Below are 19,412 nucleotides of genomic sequence, written 5' to 3'. Positions count from 1 at the left end.
TAACATCAAATTAAATTGAATGGTTTCTGCAATAACTACTTAAATCATTTATTCAGGATGCAGATAGAGGATTGACAACTTGATAGATTTTAGAGTTTTTTTATCATAGCAAAAAAAAACTATACTGGTACTATCAAGGCTCTGGTACTATAACATTATCTGTGAGGGAGCCTCAGACAAAATGATTGTAAAATTACAGAGACTACAAAATCCGGTAGTTAGGCTTGCTTTTTTTTTTTTTAAAACGCATCATGCCATCTCTCAAGGTATTACACAGAGTACCTCTGGTACAGAGAATAAAATTCAAATTACGCTTTACCGTTATCAAAGCATGGGAGGGCAAAGATCAGGGCCGGACTGGGAACCAAAACCGGCCATGGTAAAGTGCTCGGCCGGCCACCCCCTCCCCCGGGGGGTTGTGGGTGCCGCCCAGCTCTTTGCCAGGGTCGGTTTTCGGCCAATTTTGTTACAGGGTCGATTTTGTAGCTATGCTACAAAAACGGCCCTGTAACAAAAACGGCTCTGTAACAAAAACGGCCCCCAGGGGGCTCCAATCCGGCCCCACCATTAGTGCGGCGCACCGGGGGATTGCCCGGTGCCCGCCACGGCCAGCCCGGCCCTGGCAAAGATCCTTAAAGTCGGCAGCCTCAAACCAATTCGCAATTGAAATTACAGCAAAGCAAACCTGCTCTCACAATCCAAATTAAGGGGCTCATTAGGATGGCGGGTGGACTTTGTCCGCCCGCCATCCTGTCGGAATTTGGGACCGCTCGCCATTAGGGCGGGGTCCCGTGGGGGGGGGGGGGGGGGGGGGTATTAGGATGTGCCTGCTGCTTTGTTTATGCAAATGAAGGGGGGGTACCACAGGTACCCCCTTGTGTGCAACCCCCATCCCTCCTTCACTCTGGGGGGCGGCAGGAGGCCCCCAGAGTGAAGACCGCATGCCTTTCCGTTGCGGCATTGCCGCCACGGAAAGGCATTAGAAAAAAGGCATCCTAATATGGCAGGCCGTGTCTGACAGACACCGCCACCCTAGAAACCCTTTTCCGCTCGCCTTGCGACCGGGGCGGGAAAGCGGCGGACGGTCTTTCCGTCCGCCGCGGTCCCCCCGCAATTCTAATATGGCGGGGGGGAATTCTGGAGAGGATGTTTGGCGGATTGCCCCAGTCAGGCCGGCGGTGGCTACCGCCAGCCTGGCGGGGGCAATCCGCCCGACATCCTAATGGGCCCCTAAATTTCGAATAGCAAAAAGGGAGATTAATATTAACTCTGGGAGCTCAATTAGGAAATTCGTTGCATCGTTTCTGTTTGAATTAAAAAAAGAAACTGATCTCCTTTAGTGGGCTGGCATTTTTGAAAATCATACAGGTGACCCTCCATTACGTGGACTACCACTTTCTTGAGTGGGATTAAGACATAACAGACTGTTCTCCACAGAATGGAGTTATTCCAACAATGGAGAGTGCCATCCCTCCACCTCCGGTACTTACACATTACCGATAAATTTGTTAACAGCATCTTTCTGGGTAAACACATACATACATACTCTTCTCATCTAGAACTATCCTTCTGCAGGGAAAGTCATTGAATGTTGAAACAGAATACTTAAATGATGTTGAGAGCTAATAGACCTTATAAAAAACATGAAAAGAGTGTGGCAAGGAAAAAAAAAAAAAGAGATAAGTACTTTTGACCTACAATGTTATCTCTTTTTTTTTTACGATGCCACTTCTAATACGATGTTCCTTTGGCTTTCAAAAAAAGATTGAGAAAAAATTACCTCGCCATCTACTCCTTTCACGATTGCACTCTACTCACTAATCCACAGATATACCAGATTCCTTGTGGTTTCAGCTTCTCCACTTTAGATTTCAGTTTCAAGATAGAGCTTGCCATACACTACTGAAATTCTGTATTCCCCTCCATGTGGCCGAGCCCTCGTGCATTCCCTATCCTTCATTTTGATTTGTGTTTATCAATTCTGATGCCAGAGTTTTCAAATTTGCTTTTGAACACTAATCCTATTTTTTTACAGTTCAGTCTCATATGGTGATTCGCCAGAAAAGCCATTAGCCCCTTTTCTACCCTTAGTTAGACATGGCATTCTTTTCTTCCATCCTTGGCGTTGCTCAATGCTGCCCTTACTCCCCCTGAAAATGGTGTTCTGGTACTACATGCTTCACATTTTCTTACACATTTCTCTTGTCATGGCGAGATTTTCATGATCTCCAATGATTCATTTAGTTGTCCAGATTACAATCAACAACCATCGTACAACTACAAATAACTTTACCAGCAAATTATTTTAAACATGTATAACATTCTTCACTTTGACTATTTCTTTGTGGATGAATTCAACTCGGATTCTTACCTACTATGAGTCCAACTTCACAAAGTGGATCTTCGTATGCACAGGTCATCATTGTACCAACTGTATCATTTACCACTGCTACAATATCCAGGTCAAATTCCTGATGAGAAAAAAAAATGTAGATTGAGGTCTTAAACAGATCATATTATGTAAAGTGTGCAGCCACTGGGAGGCCAGTGCTGTCCTTCATGGGCTGTCCTTCATGGAAGACATGTAAATTGTCTCTGCAGCCGTGCGATACACTAGTAGGTGCTTTATACTTGCAGACTGTGCCTAGAGGTCTTTATTCAGTGACCGAACAGAGATAACCAGTAACCACAAAAAGTTGCCCCTACCATATATGATTTAAGCTATCAATTTTTTATCGCTTGGTCAAACAAGTCTTTTTTGTTTGCACCGGTATTTTATTTATACCTCTTAATTACAATTTTTTTTACATTTCTATTCATAACATTTATGCATGAAAAGGAAAGGACAAGTACATTCTATACAAGCTGGTGGATTGAAAGTTCACTGCTCTGTGGGTCGACAAAGAAATTGCTGCGAAAAAATACGAGCTCCAGCGTGTTTTGGCAAACGACTGAGAAGCTTTGCTAAAATTGAATGCGGCGAGGAAAAAGATTACGCATTAGGAAAACAGCAAGAAATATAGGAAGCCGTACACAATATCTTGAGAGATTCCGGAGACAAACAAGAATGGCCTCACAGATGAGACATTTCAGTGATTATTGATTGAGGAAACGAAAAACATGAGGAATTGAATATGGTGGTCATACAGTCGTAGATGGTGAACCTTAATAACATAGATTGAGACAGCGAGACGAGAGCCTGCTACTAAGATCCAGAAGGCTCCTTGGCAATTTATTCAGAAATTGCAAAAGCCCTGATGAGAATCTGGGAACTGGTTTCCCTGGATTCGAAACGCGTCGGCATGGCATAATAAAGGAACAGACAACCATATAAGGAACCAAAAATTCAGTGTTGTTTGAGATAGCTTGAATTAATTTCTGCTATTAACGTAATTTGTCATTTTTGGTGGAATGCTCCTTTTTTCACCTAAAAACACTTGGTCTATAATTTGGATACTGATTGACTCAGTTATAATCTAAGAAGGATATAAATGTATGTCCTTGTTTGTGTAAAGTTTTGTATTTTGGATGTAGGATGTTAAGTATGTCTTAGTCGATATGTGGATTGTAAATAATTATTGTAAATACTTGTGTATTTTTTTGTAAATCTTGTATAGAATGTACTTGTCCTTTCCTTTTCATGCATAAATGTTATGAATAGAAATGTAAAAAATTGTAACTAAGGAGGTATAAATAAAATACCGGTGCAAACAAAAAAGAATTGTGTTTGACCAAGCGATAAAAAATTGATAGCTTAAATCATAAAATGGTACATGCAACTTTTTGTGGTTACCGATTGATATATGGCCCTGCCTTGTCCATATTCCTAGGGGCCTAACTCCTTAGCTTTTTAAAGGAACAGAGACAACAGCATTTACAAAGTGACATTTTGTAAACCCTTGCCCTCATTGTGTTGTTCCTAAATATTTCTTGGTGGGAAGGGGTACCTGTTTTTGAACAAGTAAAACAGGGCACATCTTTTACCTGTGGCTTCGAGATTAAGTGCATAACCGCATGTTTTGTATATACTTTTTATTCTCACTGATTCTACAGAGGTTAATAATTATTACCAGACTCACTTAGCTTTGACTCTAGTACCTACCTGTTAGATCATCTTGTTAGTTTGAGCAGGGCCCTTGATGAACTAGTGGCTCATCGGATAGCAGAACTGCTGATCAGGGCGCCAAGCTCTCCCTTTGAATGGTTCCAGCATGACTGATGTGTGGAAGGAAGCCTATATTTCAAAAGTAGTAACAAGATGGTCCCCAAATACATATTCTCCCTTTTAGGTGGTCATCTGGGGCAAGGGGGGGGGACTGATGGAATGCAAGAATTTCCCGCCTATTTAAAAAGGGCCACAATTCCCTTAAACAACAACACCCTGTGCAATTTAAGAAACTCAATTCAGCTCATACCGGAGCCACGCTACCAAGAGTGTTTCAAGGAACCACTTCACTACTCCAAGAGCCCCACTGTGCCCTGCATCCTGCTAGGCTTTCCTACAGATCTACCTGCTCCCTGGACTTGCCATGCTAATCGCTCTCTTCTTAACATCACAATCTCCTTCAAATTGTTCCTGCTCCCTAGACTTGCCATGCTAATCGCGCTCTATTAACATCACAATCTATTTGCTAGAGTGTCGGGGTCCAGGAATTAGCGCTGGTATGTGGAAGGTACTGCCCAAGACATCGGTACGGTCATTGTATACCAAGATCACATCCAGGTTCAGAGGCAAAAGATAGCCTGGGTCTCAATCTTCCACAGCTGCTTCATCCAGTATCCAGGGTTGTCAGATGGAAACATGGCATCCTAATCAACAGCAGTGGCGAGAATATTGTGCACCCAAGCACTAAATGCATCCTTTTGCTGCATGGACAATCAAAGATACAGAAACTTTGCACCTGTAATTCCACAAACACTAGGTCTTGAGCTAGCAGGACCCCAACAAACCTCAGAAGAAAGTAAGATCTACAGAACAATTATTCAGTATGAATAATGTTGACTGTTTACTGAAGGACTCATGGCTGCACATTGGCTTCTCCATGCTGTATTTATGTAATGGTGTGGGGACTGAATGCCCAAAGTGAAACTTCATTGTGAAGTCTGTTTTACGTTAATTTCTGATTCTTATACAATGTTTAGAGCCCATTCGTAGGGCCCACAAGGCAGACAGGGGCACCTTGGCCCCAACTGTGTTGGTTGAGGTTGTTTCTTTACCCGTGTCCTGGTGTCCACCCTATTGCAGCTCTGCAAGCTGGCCGAAATGCAACCTTTCTGAAGCAGACTCTCAAGGTAACACAGGCGAGCAGTCCAAAGCTTCTCAGGGGGGTAGTCTGTGGGACAAGAGCTCAGAAGCCAACAATCAAGCAAAAGAGACAATAATGTGTTGCCCCGTCCAATGCTGATCTATTAGTTAAAAGACAGTACTTTAATCTCAAAAGAAACAAATTACTATATAGTTTAATAGGAATGCAAATACAGAGTTGTTATTTCAGTTACAATCTTCAGTAGGGTGTTATAACCCATTCCGGTATTTCTTTCTCCCAACTTTTGGCTATATCTTGAATACATTTCCCGGTATACTGTAGACATAGGCATGGATAAAACACGGGTACATATTGCTTCAAATACTTAAGGGATAAAATGTGTACCATAGTTCAACATATTTTTGCCCCTTCCATTCATTTTGCAAAAAGTGTTAAGTCCACACAGCAGACTGATCTTTGTGTTCTAATCTTTTGTTCCTGTTCCAGGCTAAGACCCATGTTAACCTGCTGGTTGGCATTGTAGTTTTAGTAGCGAGGTGGGTGAAGTTTGGGTACTTGAACTGGCAGGGCTGGCTTCATTTCTGCAGGTGCCACGTCGGGAACAGGGAATGGGGAATGAAGTTTGGGTGGCAACCCCTCACAGCAGCACTCGTCTGTGGTAGGGAAAGCCTCCTCAGTCGGATGCAGGCAGGTGCTGTGGTATAGCAGTTGCAGCCTACAAATTGAATTATCAGGGTTGAGGTGTCTTCGGCAGTTGTGGCCTCTGGACTGGTCAGGGTTTTTCTGCTTCAGTGGTGACCTGACTTCTCTCTGATATCAACAGTCTCTAATGCTCAGTGGGGATTTTCGATTGCCACAATGATGCTTCTTGCAGAAGTCCTAGTGCAGTTCACACAGGAACTGCTCGGAGGCAGTGGGACATCCCACTCACAGCATGGGTCCCCCCTAGCTTTGCTCTACGTGGTAGTTAGTTTTCTGTATGTGCTTACCTATGTTGGAAGCACGCTGTGCTTCTCCTAGACAGTCTCTACACCTTCAGGTCCAGGCAAACTCTTTCCTTCTGTCAGTCGGCAGGCTTCCAGGCAGTTTAAACAGATCCTCATCTCCTTTCAGAAGAATGTGCCAACTTCAAGTGTTGTTGCCTCAATTCTACAACACTGGCGGTCAAGCGGACACCCGCCTTGCTTACATAGCAGTTCTTCAATTACTCCGCAGAGCACTCCCAACTTTGGTCAAGAAGAACTAGGAACCTGAACAAAGTCGGGCGGTTTTGATCCCACTTTTATTCAACTGGTTGGAGTTTGTTCTTTCAAATGTAATTTTCCGACTGTTCCCCAGTCATAACCTTTGTGCAAGTTGATGGCTCTCAGAGCACTTAGCAATGTGTCAGGCTTCAAGCAGTAGTATCTAAAACATGGACACAATGAAGTGTGAGATCTCTGCTCCTGGTTGTCCTCAGCAGTGATCAGGGGCAGACAACAGGGAAGGCCCTGCAAACCCGCTCAGCTTCAATAACAAACTCCTGTCCCATCTTTAACTCCTACCATCTACCAAAGGCAGTACTCAGGAAGAACTATACAGCAGCCTTTAGCTAACAAGGCTGTCAATACATTTGTGAGGGAAGCCATGTCACCATAGTCCTTCAGTTTACAGTACGGGTCTCCTCTCTCCAGCCACAGGAATGCAGGCAATATACTTCCAATGTTTGGAGAAGCGTATGTCATGCTGAACCAGGGACATCCAAAATGCATCCTACTGATCCCTGTACTCATACTCCTACCATCAGACATTTGCTACACATTCACAGAGCATGCACTTGACATACAGACAGGACATCAGCACAAGTTTCTGGGGGTTGGGGGTGAGGTTAAAACATAACAGTGGAACTTTACACTAGCGAAGTCCGCAGACAACACACTCTCCGACACATAGAAAAAAGGCTAGTCACACTACAAATTCACTAAACAGTATGCTGTCACTGCCCCTCTAAGTGTTTGACCCCAGGCAAGAATAGAATTTCTATGCCCACTTTAAGGTAACAGGCCCTTCCTGAACACAGAACAGTTAACGGAATCGCGCATTACCAGGTCAGGTCTAGGCTTCTGCAGACACGCTAGATTAGTATGACGCTAATGTAATAGAAGAAGAGAACTACCCTGCCAGAAAAATAATAATAATAAAAAAAAATTCTATCTTTTCACTATTGATTCTGATTGTGTCCGATATATCATTGGCTCCGAAGCATTAATCTTTGTCAACCCCCCCCCCCCCCTTCATCCCTTGGATCCCGCTGAAGGGACCATATAATCATTCCCTGGCAGGGTAGTTTTCTTCTTCTATTACATTGTTCTTACCCCAAATTTTCCTGCCATTATCTAAAAAAGAACCCTTTGGGGAATCCCCTTCTATTTTGTAGTATGACGCTAATGCCAGTCAGGCTACCAGTTTTACATACAGTCGGACAGTTGTGCGTGTCCATTTACTAGGCAGAGATATTCCGTTTCAACAACCATAAAAAGTAAGCAATGTGATAATCACCTCTCTTCTATGAATCGCCTCTTTAAGGAGTCCAACAACATCCTCTCCTTCACAACCAGACGCGTTGAATCCCTTAGTCCATTTTAGCAGAATGCCCTAAAAGACAAAGGCAAAATAGAAACTAGTCAATATTGAAAACATATCTATTTTCTTTCTTATCCAGAAAGAGACCACTTTAAAGCAAACATCATCCATTTTAGAAGCAAATTCTATATCTGAGGGGATGGCGACACCAAGTCACTAGGCTGCAATTTTCTATAAAATCAATCCCAACATTTAACGAGCAAAGTAGGAATATTAGTCTCTCTCATGCCGGGCATGACAAGTATAAAGAAATTTAATTTACTTTGCTTTAATCAAATTTGTTTATGGTCTACTGATGTAGCTAAACCTTACTCAATGTCCATTCTAATATGGGTAGCATTTATTTCACCCCAATGCTTCTAGGGTACTTTTCTACATATGCAATTGAATTACTTTCATGTTGTTCTTCCTGGATCAAATTCGCTATATTGAGAATCAACATAATTTTCATAGGTCCACCTAGCACAGTTGATGCTAGTGCCAAGAGCCCTAAGGGCTACAAGTGACTTCAGCCAGTAACATTTGATTTTCAATGCTTTAAACAATTGTGCATCATATAACCATTAGGCAACATCTATCCAAGCCAGTGATCATTGCAATAGACCCAATCTAATGAAAATTGTAGAAAAAAACTACTTTACCTCGTTGAGACTGTTTTGATGGCAAGGGAACGAGAACGTAAAGCCGAGGGGAAGCATCACCCCTTTCATTCCCATGTACTCCAAGAAGTCCTCAATGCAATGGACAATGTGATCAAAAAGCTGAGGACAAAAGTCAGGATTAGTATCTGGTAACAGATCTTTTCAACCAATGAATAGTGTCTGTAAATCAGTTTAGAATAAGACTCCATTATAATGCAACACGTCACTGGCCTCCTAGATAATTTTGAATGCAATGGTCTACCATATGCAGAGTTCTCGGTAACTTAAAAGTCATTAGTCACATATACTGCTTACACTGCACAAAGGATCACTTAGATCTCCTCTCCATCACCCTCCAACCCCATGCATATGTGCATGTTAACGGGCCTTATTCATTTTTCTCTGCTCAGACCACTTACAGCACAAGGGGAGATATTGCTACCGTTTTCTGAGTATGCCTGCGACACCTTTGGTGATGGTTGCCATGGCAACAGAGTAAACTGGACTTAAAAGGTGGACACAGAGTCCTTGAAATCAGTGTGTGAAATGTACTTCTGCGCACCTTGTCAATCTGGTTGGGCCGGTAAGAGAATTTAGTGGCCCCATCATACTTAATGCAAAACTTGTAATGGTCTTTTTGTATTAATCTCTATGGCAGAGTTTAACTTATCTAGCGCCCCGTTGTGAAGGGTGCTTCAAAAGTGCAGGTTTAGATTCTGTACGGGAGTATTACACCCAAATATATTAACTGTATATCATCGTCATCTTTCAGCATATTTCCTCTTTTTGCAGCTTTTAGAATACAACTACAGTGAAATGGCTTAGAGCCCAATATACTAAGCCCAGGTCGTAAGCTAGTCTGTTTTTTTCTCGCTGCCTGGTTTGCGATCTGGGTTTCATTTTGCGATGAAATGGTATTACGACGTTGCCACATTGAAAAATGCACATTTTCAGGATCTCACAAAAAGTCACTGCTTTTACGTTGCATGCACATGCACTTAAAAAAAATCCTGTGTTCTTTAACGGGACAGGGAATGCTTTAAATTAAAGAAAAATGTGTTTACGGGCTGGAAAGTGCATACTTGTCTGTGGACTACTGGCCGCTCCCCTAGTGCAACCTGCCACAGAAGCATATAATCTGAGTTTGTAAAATGGATACCAACCCCAAGTTGGGTGCTGGTATCTGTTCAATGAAGTGCAACCACAACTGCAGTCACAAACTATTGATTTATTGCATATGAAATCACAAGGTGGGAGGGGGGGGAACCTTTCATGCCCTCTTCTCTGAGATATGGAAAGGGAGGCAAAATGGGCCTTTCTAGTCAAAAAAACATTTCAGACTCTCAAAGTACTTTAGGACAATGCAAATTTAAAATTTTGCGGTCACAAGATAAATTGGTGCTTCAGCCCCTAGTTTTCAGAATGTATAGAAAATGTACCATTTAGTTCATTTCTATACAGACTATGAAATGAATATGCAGATACAGTTTGACGAGAACACTGGAGTGTTTAGATTTGGGACTACCAATTTGTACAATCATGCGGGGCCGGACTGGCCGTAGCTAGCACCAGGGTTTTTTCCCGGTGGGCCAGAATTTGATCGGCGGAGGGCATTTTTGGTACAGGGACCGGTTTTGCAACAGTGCTGCAATATCAGCCCCCTGTATGAAAAGAAGCAGCAGTGTTTCCCACCAGCACCCTCTTAGCTCCCCCCGCCCCACCTTGCCGCTGGACAGACTCAATTGTTCCCAGTCCGGCCCTGCAGTCATGTATTAATTTAGTACTGCTGGTGCTCACCTCTTCTCCTGTTCCTTGCATGACATCTTTGGGAATTGTGTAGATCTTGTTGTGCATCTCAACACCACGTCTCATTCCATTTCGTACACGCACAAGCAGCACGCGGAAGTTAGTGCCCCCAAGATCCAATGCCAAAAAGTCGCCTTTTTCTGAAAAGAAGAGAGCAGTTTAAATAAAAGTGACTGAACTGAATGCCTACTTTAACTAGTAGAGTGCTACAAAAACAGTAAGCCTCAGGGGGCAAAAGAGGATGGTCTCTATTACTGGACCTTATCGGTATGCGTCATGGTGTTGTCAGTCCTCAGGAAACATTGTGCTTGAATTTATTCCCTCACACACCTAATGCTGACTGATAAGTCTCAATACACTTAGTCAAAAATATTAAATTCAGCCCCGATAACATTTTGGAAAAAATATTTTTTAAATATACAAATCACGTAAGAGAATATTGTTTTTCCCACAGAGTTATACACAACATTTATACTAGGTGTAATGATATTTTAGTTTCCCCAAATTGAAACAAACTACACCAGAAAACCCAAGAAAATCTGGCTGATTGTTCAGGACAACTAGGATTAAAACACTTTGCATCAGTCTCTGTATTCATTTAGGAAAGACCAAAGTCCTCTATACATTACTATGGTTGAAGGTTCAGCATTGTCATAGACCCCTTTCTTCATTGGCGGGTTCTTACAAGTAGTTGCATTTTCTTGCGTTTGCTTCATTGAGCTCTCATGGCAAATGCTATGCATCAGACCTTCCTTTCTGTGTACGCCAGCTTTGCAAGCATGCCACGGTATTTATCTTTTGCTGGCACTGCCATACTTCCTGTGAGGCTTACCCCCCGCTGCCTGTGCAGGGACATAATCAAGCCACGGACCACCGGCAGTGATTTAAATGGGCAGGTACCCTCCGGTACCAAGTACCTGCACTTCTTTAATTTGAAACGGTGAGTACCTCAGGGCACAAGTCCTAAAAAAGAAGTGAGGGACTCTCCAAGTTATGTAGAATCACAGGAAGTGACTTCACGGTGCGTGTCATCACAGGAAGTGACATCACAGGAAGTGACATCACAGCGCCTGTCTGGTTCCTTTACCTAAGGATTGACAAACTAACTCTGCTGCCAGCCTACCCCACCAGGCGTAATATTCCATGTGCAGCACGTAGATGTGATTGCTTTAGCACCCTGGTGGTAAACACATTTGATGGAAAGATCTGTTTTTGCCTAGTCCTACTTTTGACTTAAAGTAGTATACAGGGTTAATGCGACTCCTGCAAAGCACATCATGTAACATGCAGATGGTAGATTTTATTTTATGTTGATAGGCAAGTAGGTTACTGCTTTAAACACAGAGATTCTTTTGTTACATGCAGTTGCATTGTAATCCTTCTGGTATAGCACAGTGAGCTATGAAGGATGATATGTGACTCCTACACCCAGTAACCCTCACTGTCTTATGTAACACATCCTGTACAATGATTTACAAACGTGTGTGATTTATTGTCAATAAATATAATGTGTATGTTTGCTGTAAAGCAAAAGGGTACTCTAAAGAGTGAGTACCTGCACTTCTCTATTTCCATTTAAAGCACTGATCACGGGTCATAGCCTCCCTGGTGGAACTTGTCATCTGTCGGACCTCAGGCCTGGGGCTTCCCTCCTACTCCAAGGAAGTTTAGCAACTCTCCACCCCCTCCAACCCACCCAGAAGCGCCTGCCTGGTTCCAAATTAATCTGGCTGCTCCTTCAGGCCTCCATGCTCCTGCGGCGCAGTTAGGACGCCATCTTCTGTGGCACAGTGCTCAGATATCATCAGAATTTTTGTAGCAGTTTAGAGTAGGTCCACATGAATTGATTCTTAATGCTACGGCACAGTTTGAAGTGTGATAAAAAAAAGTAGTGGAAATTTGCAGTGAATGATTCGGGGATGGGGGGGGGGGCGGTTCAGAGGATCAGATGACGCAAATCACAGTTTGAATGAGCCTCATCGGAAGCAGAAGTTAATCAATAGACAGTTGTATCCCTTCTGATTTGAAAATAATGAGAAGGTAGGTTTTAACCAAGCACCAGAACTATGAAAAGATATAAAAAGGTAGTTGTAGTGAGCGCGCTTGCACGGCACGTCACGTGGCTACGTGACGTGCGTTGACGTAGAGGCGCGGCAGGCGGAGCGCGGCATTCAGAGCGCGAGCAGGCTGGGCGCAGGACATGCTTTGCGCTCCTTGCATGTATGTACTTGAATAAAGAGATTGGTACCGCCATCCGACTCCGAGAGTTATTGGGGGAAGAAAGAGTAACGTTACAGTGGCGACGAGGGTGGGATACCGACCCACGACCCCCACCACGCAGACTACGAGAAGCACGGCGGAACGGAGTGGTGGCGCAGGAGAAACGAGGAAGGCCCGAGGGTACGCACAGCGACCCCATCCTCATAGGGCACGGCAAGGAGCGCAACGCAACCATCAGCAAGGAGAACAGAGCACCGAGAGCACAAATAGCGACGGTCGAAGAACCCTGAAAAACCGAGGTAGGAAGCCAGTCACGGTCACGGCCCACCGGGATACGCACTGGCTACTCCACCCGAACAGGAAAGGGCTGAAAGGAACAGCCCTCCACCCTTGCTCAAGAAGGAAGAGCGAAACGGTGCACCAGGGAGCCCGAGAAGCCTGGAAGGTACGCTACCCGCAGCCCGGGCGGAGAAGATGAATGCACAAGCGGGCTACGGGTTAGCGCCAGTCCAGTTCCTTCCCCGACCAGGAGAACCGCTCATGAAATGGGAGGACTGGAAGGAATACATAGACAATTTCATAGAAGTGATGGAAGACGAGAGTGAGGAGAAGTTCAAGCCGCCGAGGAAGAAACGTATCCTGCTGCTGAATCTGGGCCCTGAAGGCCTAAGGATTTACAAAAGCTTGGTGCCGAAGAAGAGAGAGACAGAGGATGACGACGTGTATGCCCATGCGCTGGAAGACCTAGAAGAACACTTCAAACCCTCAGTGTGCGTCTCAGTAGACAGGTTTAACTTCCAGCAAAGGAAGCAACTACCCGGGGAAACGGTGGAAGAGTATGTGGCGGCGTTGAAGAAACTGGCGGTATCGTGCAAATATGCCAACTGGGAAAGTGAATTCATAAAAGACCAAGTGGTGATGCACACCACGTGCACGAGCGTGCAGGACAAGCTATGGGCCGCAGGGGACACCTCTCTCAAGGACGTGTTGGTGATAGTGAAAAGGGCTGAACTGGCACGAAGGTGTGCCGCGGCCACGAAGAAGGAGATCGTGCCCAGTGGGACGGTGAACAAAGTAGACGAGGAAGAACACCACAAGGATAATCAGGCACGGAAACAGCCAGAAAAGGGTCCCGACAAATGGCGGAACAGCCCAGGCAACCCTGGCAAACAGGCCGGAAATAACAAACGGCCTTGCTACAGATGCGGCAGTTGGACGCACGAGGCGCACGACCGGAAGTGCCCCGCGCTTCGCGCCAAATGCACGTTCTGCGGAATAATCGGCCATTTTGAAAAGGCGTGCAGGAAGAAGGCAGCCAAGAATGCAGTGAAGTACGTGGCCCGAGCATCGGAGGAGCCAGAAGAAGCAGCAGAGGAAGAGGTGATCACAGTCCTCTGCATCTACGACGAAATATTAAACATAAACGACCGAGGCCGTGGCACCGGCGGAGGAAGAACGATGAAACCCGTCATGGAAATGAAGATCGGAGGCGTCGAAGTCCAGGTGGTGGCAGACACAGGGTCGCCCTACACCATCATCCCCCGGAGCGTGTGGGAAGAGAAGTTTGCTCCGCGACTGGGCCCCGAGCTGGACAAGCTGGACATACGTCCCGTTACCTACAACGGTGATCGAATCCCCATGGCCGGGTGCAGGAGATTGAACTTCGAGTTCAGGGGCAGAGAGGCCAGGTGCAAACTGTATGTCTCCGAGAAAGGTCCCTCCGTCCTAGGGTGGCTCGACCAAGGAGACCTGGGCATCAAGCTGGACCCGGGAGGCAAGGAACAGATATTATTGACGGAGCCGGAGGAAGCGCTGGACACGAATAAATGGAGGAAGAAGTTCCCAACGGTCTTTGGAGGCTCAGTGGGCAAACTCGACAGATTTGCACACAAGATCGTACTCAAAAAAGGAGCTGTACCGGTGGCACACAAGGTGAGAAACATCCCGCTAGCAGTAAGGGACGATGTGAAGGAAGAACTACAACAGCTGGAGAAAAGAGGGATCATCGAGCCGATAGCCTGTGCTGAATGGCTATCGCCGTTGGTGGTGGTGAAGAAACCAAACGGAAAGGTCCGTTTATGCGTGGACCTACGTGAATTGAACAAAAATATAGTGGTGGAGAAGTTTCCTCTTCCCCGGATAGAGGAGATGCTGGCCAGCACAAGGGGTATTCAGTGGTACTCCACCATAGACTTGACTTCAGCGTATCACCAGATAGCGTTACACCCAGAGAGCCGCAGCTTAACATCCTTCATAACTCCCTTCGGATGCTATCGATTCCGCCGCATGCCGTTCGGACTAGCCTCGGCGGCTGCAGTATTTCAAAAGCTCATGCATCAGCTGTTTCAGGACCTCAAGGGAGTGCAATACTTCCAGGATGATATATTGGTGATGGGCCAGGACAGGATGGACCACGACAGGAAGCTGGAGGCGGTGTTGGGCATCCTGGAAGGGAAGGGCCTCACAGCAGAATGGGCCAAGTGCCGGATAGGGATGGAGAAGGTAACGTACTTGGGCCACGAAATCAGTGCTCAAGGTGTGACTCCCAAGAGTGAAAATGTAAAGGCGATCTGCGACGCACCATCACCAGCTACCAAGGAGGAAGTCAGGTCATTCCTGGGAATGGCGGAATACTATGGGAAATTCATTGAACATTTCGCCTCGAAAACTCACCACATGAGGCTGTCAACCCGTGAGAACAGCGAGTTCTGTTGGTCAGAGGAAGCTCAACGGGAATTTGAAATGATAAAGAGAGAAGTGGCAGGGGCAATTCCACTGCAAGGGTTCGACCCCCAAGGAAGCACCATACTAACCACAGATGCAAGTGATAAAGGACTGGGGGCAGTCCTCATGCAAGACCGAGGTCAGGGGAGAGTCGAGACCATATGCTTCGCATCCCGCACCCTGAACGACACTGAAAAGAGATATAGTGTGATTGAAAAAGAAATGTTGGCGGTGGTGTGGGCCACGTCCCGGTTCCGGCAGTTCCTGTGGGGCACGAGGTTCCGGTTGAGGACCGATCACAAGCCCCTCCTCAAAGTGCTCACATCTAGTGGACATGCGGAAGCAACACCGAGGATCTCGAAAATGTCGCTCAAATTAATGGAGTTCCGCTATGATGTTGAACACATTCCAGGGAACAGGAACAAAGTGGCGGACTACCTGAGTAGGGCGGCAGCGATGGAGCCCAGCACAGAATGCCCCGAGGCAGGGGAAGAGTGGGTCGCACTCACCGAGGACCTCGAAGTATCTATCAGCAAACAGGAATGGAAAACGGCATATGAAGGAGACCCGAATATGGAGAAAGTGAAGGACTACATTGTGAGAGGCTGGCCGGACAAATGCAAATTAGAGCGTGGCCTTGTCCCCTACTTCGAGGTGAGAGAGGAACTATCTATGGATGACCAGGGAACATTTATATACAGAGGGGAAAGAGTCATACCCCCGTCAAAGATGATACCCAGATTGATGGACATGTTACACGAAGGCCACCTGGGAGTGGGAAAGCTGAAACTAAGGGCCAAGCAGAATTATTGGTGGCCAGGAATGGACATAAGAGCGGAAAGACACGTGAGAGAGTGCCTGAGGTGCCAAGGCGCGGACAAAACGCTCAAACCATTGCGCCCTGCCCTGGGAAAGATTGATCCTCCACAAAACCCGTGGGAGGAACTGTCCATCGACATTTTAGGGCCAGTGCTGAATGCACAGGGTATACAGAAATACATTTGTGTAATGATGGATCGTTATTCGAAATGGCCAGAAGTAAAGATCGAAGAAACAATGGACACTGAAAAAATAGTGAGCTTCATGGCGGAGACCTTCGTGAGAGAGGGCATCCCTAAGTGTGTCCTCAGTGACAATGGGCCCCAATTCCGTTCTGACAGATGGAACCAATTTATGCAAAGAAATGGAATAGCGTCTAAACACACATCCATATATCACCCGGCGGGGAATGGGTTGGTGGAGCGCTTCAATAGAGTGGTGATGGGCTCGATACAAGCGGCTATTGCAGACAACAAAGACTGGGAGGCGGAGATATGGCACATGGTGTGGGCGTATCGGATAACTCCCACGAACACTGGCTATAGCCCTTTCCAGATATTAAGGGGCCGGGAGCCGTTCACCCAAGACAACAGGATATGGAAGGACAGAGTTATCAAGAGTGAGTGGTCACCGGCAGTGGTGCAAGCCAATCTGAAGAAGGCACAAGCAGTGTATACCAAACACTATGATGCGAGGAGGAATGTAAAAGACACTGCCCTCGAAAAGGGGGAATGGGTGAGAGTAAGACTGCCCACTCTACAGAAAAAAGGGGAAAGTAAGTACAGCAGGCCCCTGAGAGTTGTGGAAATCAAGGGCCGGGCGGCCTTGCTGAGCGATGGAAACGTGTGGTCGCAGGATCGCATGGCCAGGTGCAATAAAATACTCAACTGGAGAAGCAGAGACAACAGGGATGAGAGTGAGAGCAACAGTGACCACTCCAGTGACTATGGAGGTGAAGACCCGGGCTTAGGAGAAAGTAGTAACGAAGATCAAGGGGCCAGTGCAGAATGTCAGCCGGAGGAAGACAGCCGTCGGAGTGTGCCTGGCGCGGCTGCGCTAGAGAGTGGACAGAGTGAAGAAGCAACGACTGCCAGTTCCCCGGTAAGACTGACGAGAAGGGGCCGGGCGGTGGTCCCACCAGTGAGGTTCAGAGACTATGATATGAGTCAGGACTTGTTCACATAACTCTTTGGAAAAAAGGGAGATATGTAGTGAGCGCGCTTGCACGGCACGTCACGTGGCTACGTGACGTGCGTTGACGTAGAGGCGCGGCAGGCGGAGCGCGGCATTCAGAGCGCGAGCAGGCTGGGCGCAGGACATGCTTTGCGCTCCTTGCATGTATGTACTTGAATAAAGAGATTGGTACCGCCATCCGACTCCGAGAGTTATTGGGGGAAGAAAGAGTAACGTTACAGTAGTGAAATTATTTGTAAACAGAAAAAGTAAACCGAGCGAAACAAAGTTCAATTCACCCTTCACTATCGTTTGTGCAGGTGTTTCCCAAAGGCTTGAAATCAGCAGTTATTCATCAAAGTCTACCACATGGTGGCGCTGTCCGCCTTTTTTTTAAGAGCAGAGCAAATCAGTGGAGTATTACATGACAATAATAGTACTTTAAAAAATATGATGGAACTCGAAATTCCAGCCCAGTCATATCTTCGAATGACCCGAAATAGTCCAAAATTTCACACGTGTGTGTGTGTGTGTGTGTGTGTGTGTGTGTGTGTGTGATGACTAGAAGGGTAATGCTGTATCCGTGAAGGGGGCGATGTGCTGTTTTTTTGTTCTATGACTAAATCAATACAAAGTTTTCGCAGAAAGTTAATGTTGGCTTTGTAGTGGCGCACTAGTTGTTGCACGTCACGTCATTACGTGACGTGCGGGCGGCCATTGTGGGCGGTATGCGCGCGCAAATCATTAGGAGGCGCCAACGCACACGGAGACCAGCGCCGGCTCGGCGCTCTTTAGGAAAGTACAGTTTATGAATAAATAGCGTTTATCTACTATCACAGTGCAGCGTCTTATTGCCAATTAGCATTACTACAGTGGCGACGAGGTCGGGAAGCCACCACCAGGCACCCCAAGGAGGAAAAAAAAAAAACGGACCCACCACGAGGGAACACTGAGGGAGACAGCAGCACACCAGTGAGCCCAGACCCTGACAGAGGTCTGTTCAGCACGGACAAGCGGCCAAGACGAGCACAAGGCGGACAGAGCTCGCACAGAAGCCTCTAATTAAGGTACTGGACCCTAAAGAGAGTGGCAGAGCCCATAGACACCCTGAAAGGGAAAGCAGCAGGAGTCAGGAAACAAAAGCGCGCCAAAACAAATCGACCACACTAAAGTGAGAATTAGCGCTGGCTACCACAAAGGAGGGGGAGGGGGCTGACTCTGAGAGTCCCCAATTGCAACCAGGGAAAGAAGAAACGGACAGCACCCCAGGTAGCCCCAGTAGCAAAGGGAGCACAACACCCACAGTTAAGGAGGAGAAAATTTGCACACCAGCAGGATACGCAATTGCGCCAGTCCAATTTCTGCCCAAGCCAGGGGAACCACTAATGAAGTGGGAAGACTGGAGAGAGTATATAGACAATTTCATAGGGGTTTTGGAAGACGAGAGTGAGGAACAATTTAACCCTAAAAGGAAAAAACGCATACTACTACTCAATCTAGGACCAGAAGGACTCAGAATATACAAAAGCCTGGTACCCAAACAAAGAGGAAGCACAGACGATGATGTATATGCCCATGCCATTGATGACCTGAACGAACACTACCGGCCTACGGTATGTGTGTCAGTCGACAGATTCAACTTCCAGCAGAGGAGACAACGGCCGGGAGAGTCGGTAGAAGAGTATGTGGCGGCCCTGAAGAAGCTGGCGACCACGTGCAGGTACGGAGCATGGGAGGAGGAGTTCATTAAAAACCAGATAGTGATGCACACTACCAGCACGAACGTCCAGGACAAGCTGTGGGCAAGTGGGGACACCACACTCAAGGAAGTAATGGTAATCGTCAAAAGGGCAGAACTGGCGCGCAGGTGCGCAGACGCAACCAAGAAAGAAAAGACGCTTAATACCATGGTAAACAGGGTATACAACAAGGAACCGCGCAGAGACCATAAGTACAAGGGTTCCACCCCAAAGGGACCCAACAAATGGCAAGGCAACACTGGACCCCCAGGGAAACAAGCAAGCAACGACAACAAGAAAACGTGCTACAGGTGTGGAAGTTGGTCCCATGAGGCACACGACAGGAAATGCCCAGCGTTCCGGGCCAAATGCATGTACTGTGGTATCATCGGCCACTATGA

The 19,412-nt window shown here is 46.3% G+C and overlaps 1 protein-coding gene across 1 annotated transcript in view; it reads right to left on the bottom strand.

Annotated features, from left to right (window-relative positions):
• Positions 1 to 19,412, bottom strand: part of LOC147663374 (hexokinase-2) — a 194,893-nt gene that overhangs the window by 31,346 nt on the left and 144,135 nt on the right. Inside the window, exons 11-14 of the mRNA XM_086950488.1 lie at positions 10,328 to 10,476; positions 8,531 to 8,650; positions 7,806 to 7,901; positions 2,372 to 2,471 (exon numbers count right to left, since the gene is read on the bottom strand). Of these exons, the coding sequence (XP_086806614.1) occupies positions 2,372 to 2,471; positions 7,806 to 7,901; positions 8,531 to 8,650; positions 10,328 to 10,476 (465 nt within the window). The remainder of the gene's footprint in view (positions 1 to 2,371; positions 2,472 to 7,805; positions 7,902 to 8,530; positions 8,651 to 10,327; positions 10,477 to 19,412) is intronic.

Source organism: Lissotriton vulgaris, unplaced genomic scaffold, assembly GCF_964263255.1.
Source record: "Lissotriton vulgaris unplaced genomic scaffold, aLisVul1.2 SCAFFOLD_1239, whole genome shotgun sequence".
Classification (NCBI taxonomy): domain Eukaryota; kingdom Metazoa; phylum Chordata; class Amphibia; order Caudata; family Salamandridae; genus Lissotriton; species Lissotriton vulgaris.
This window is presented reverse-complemented; position numbering and strand designations above follow the sequence as displayed.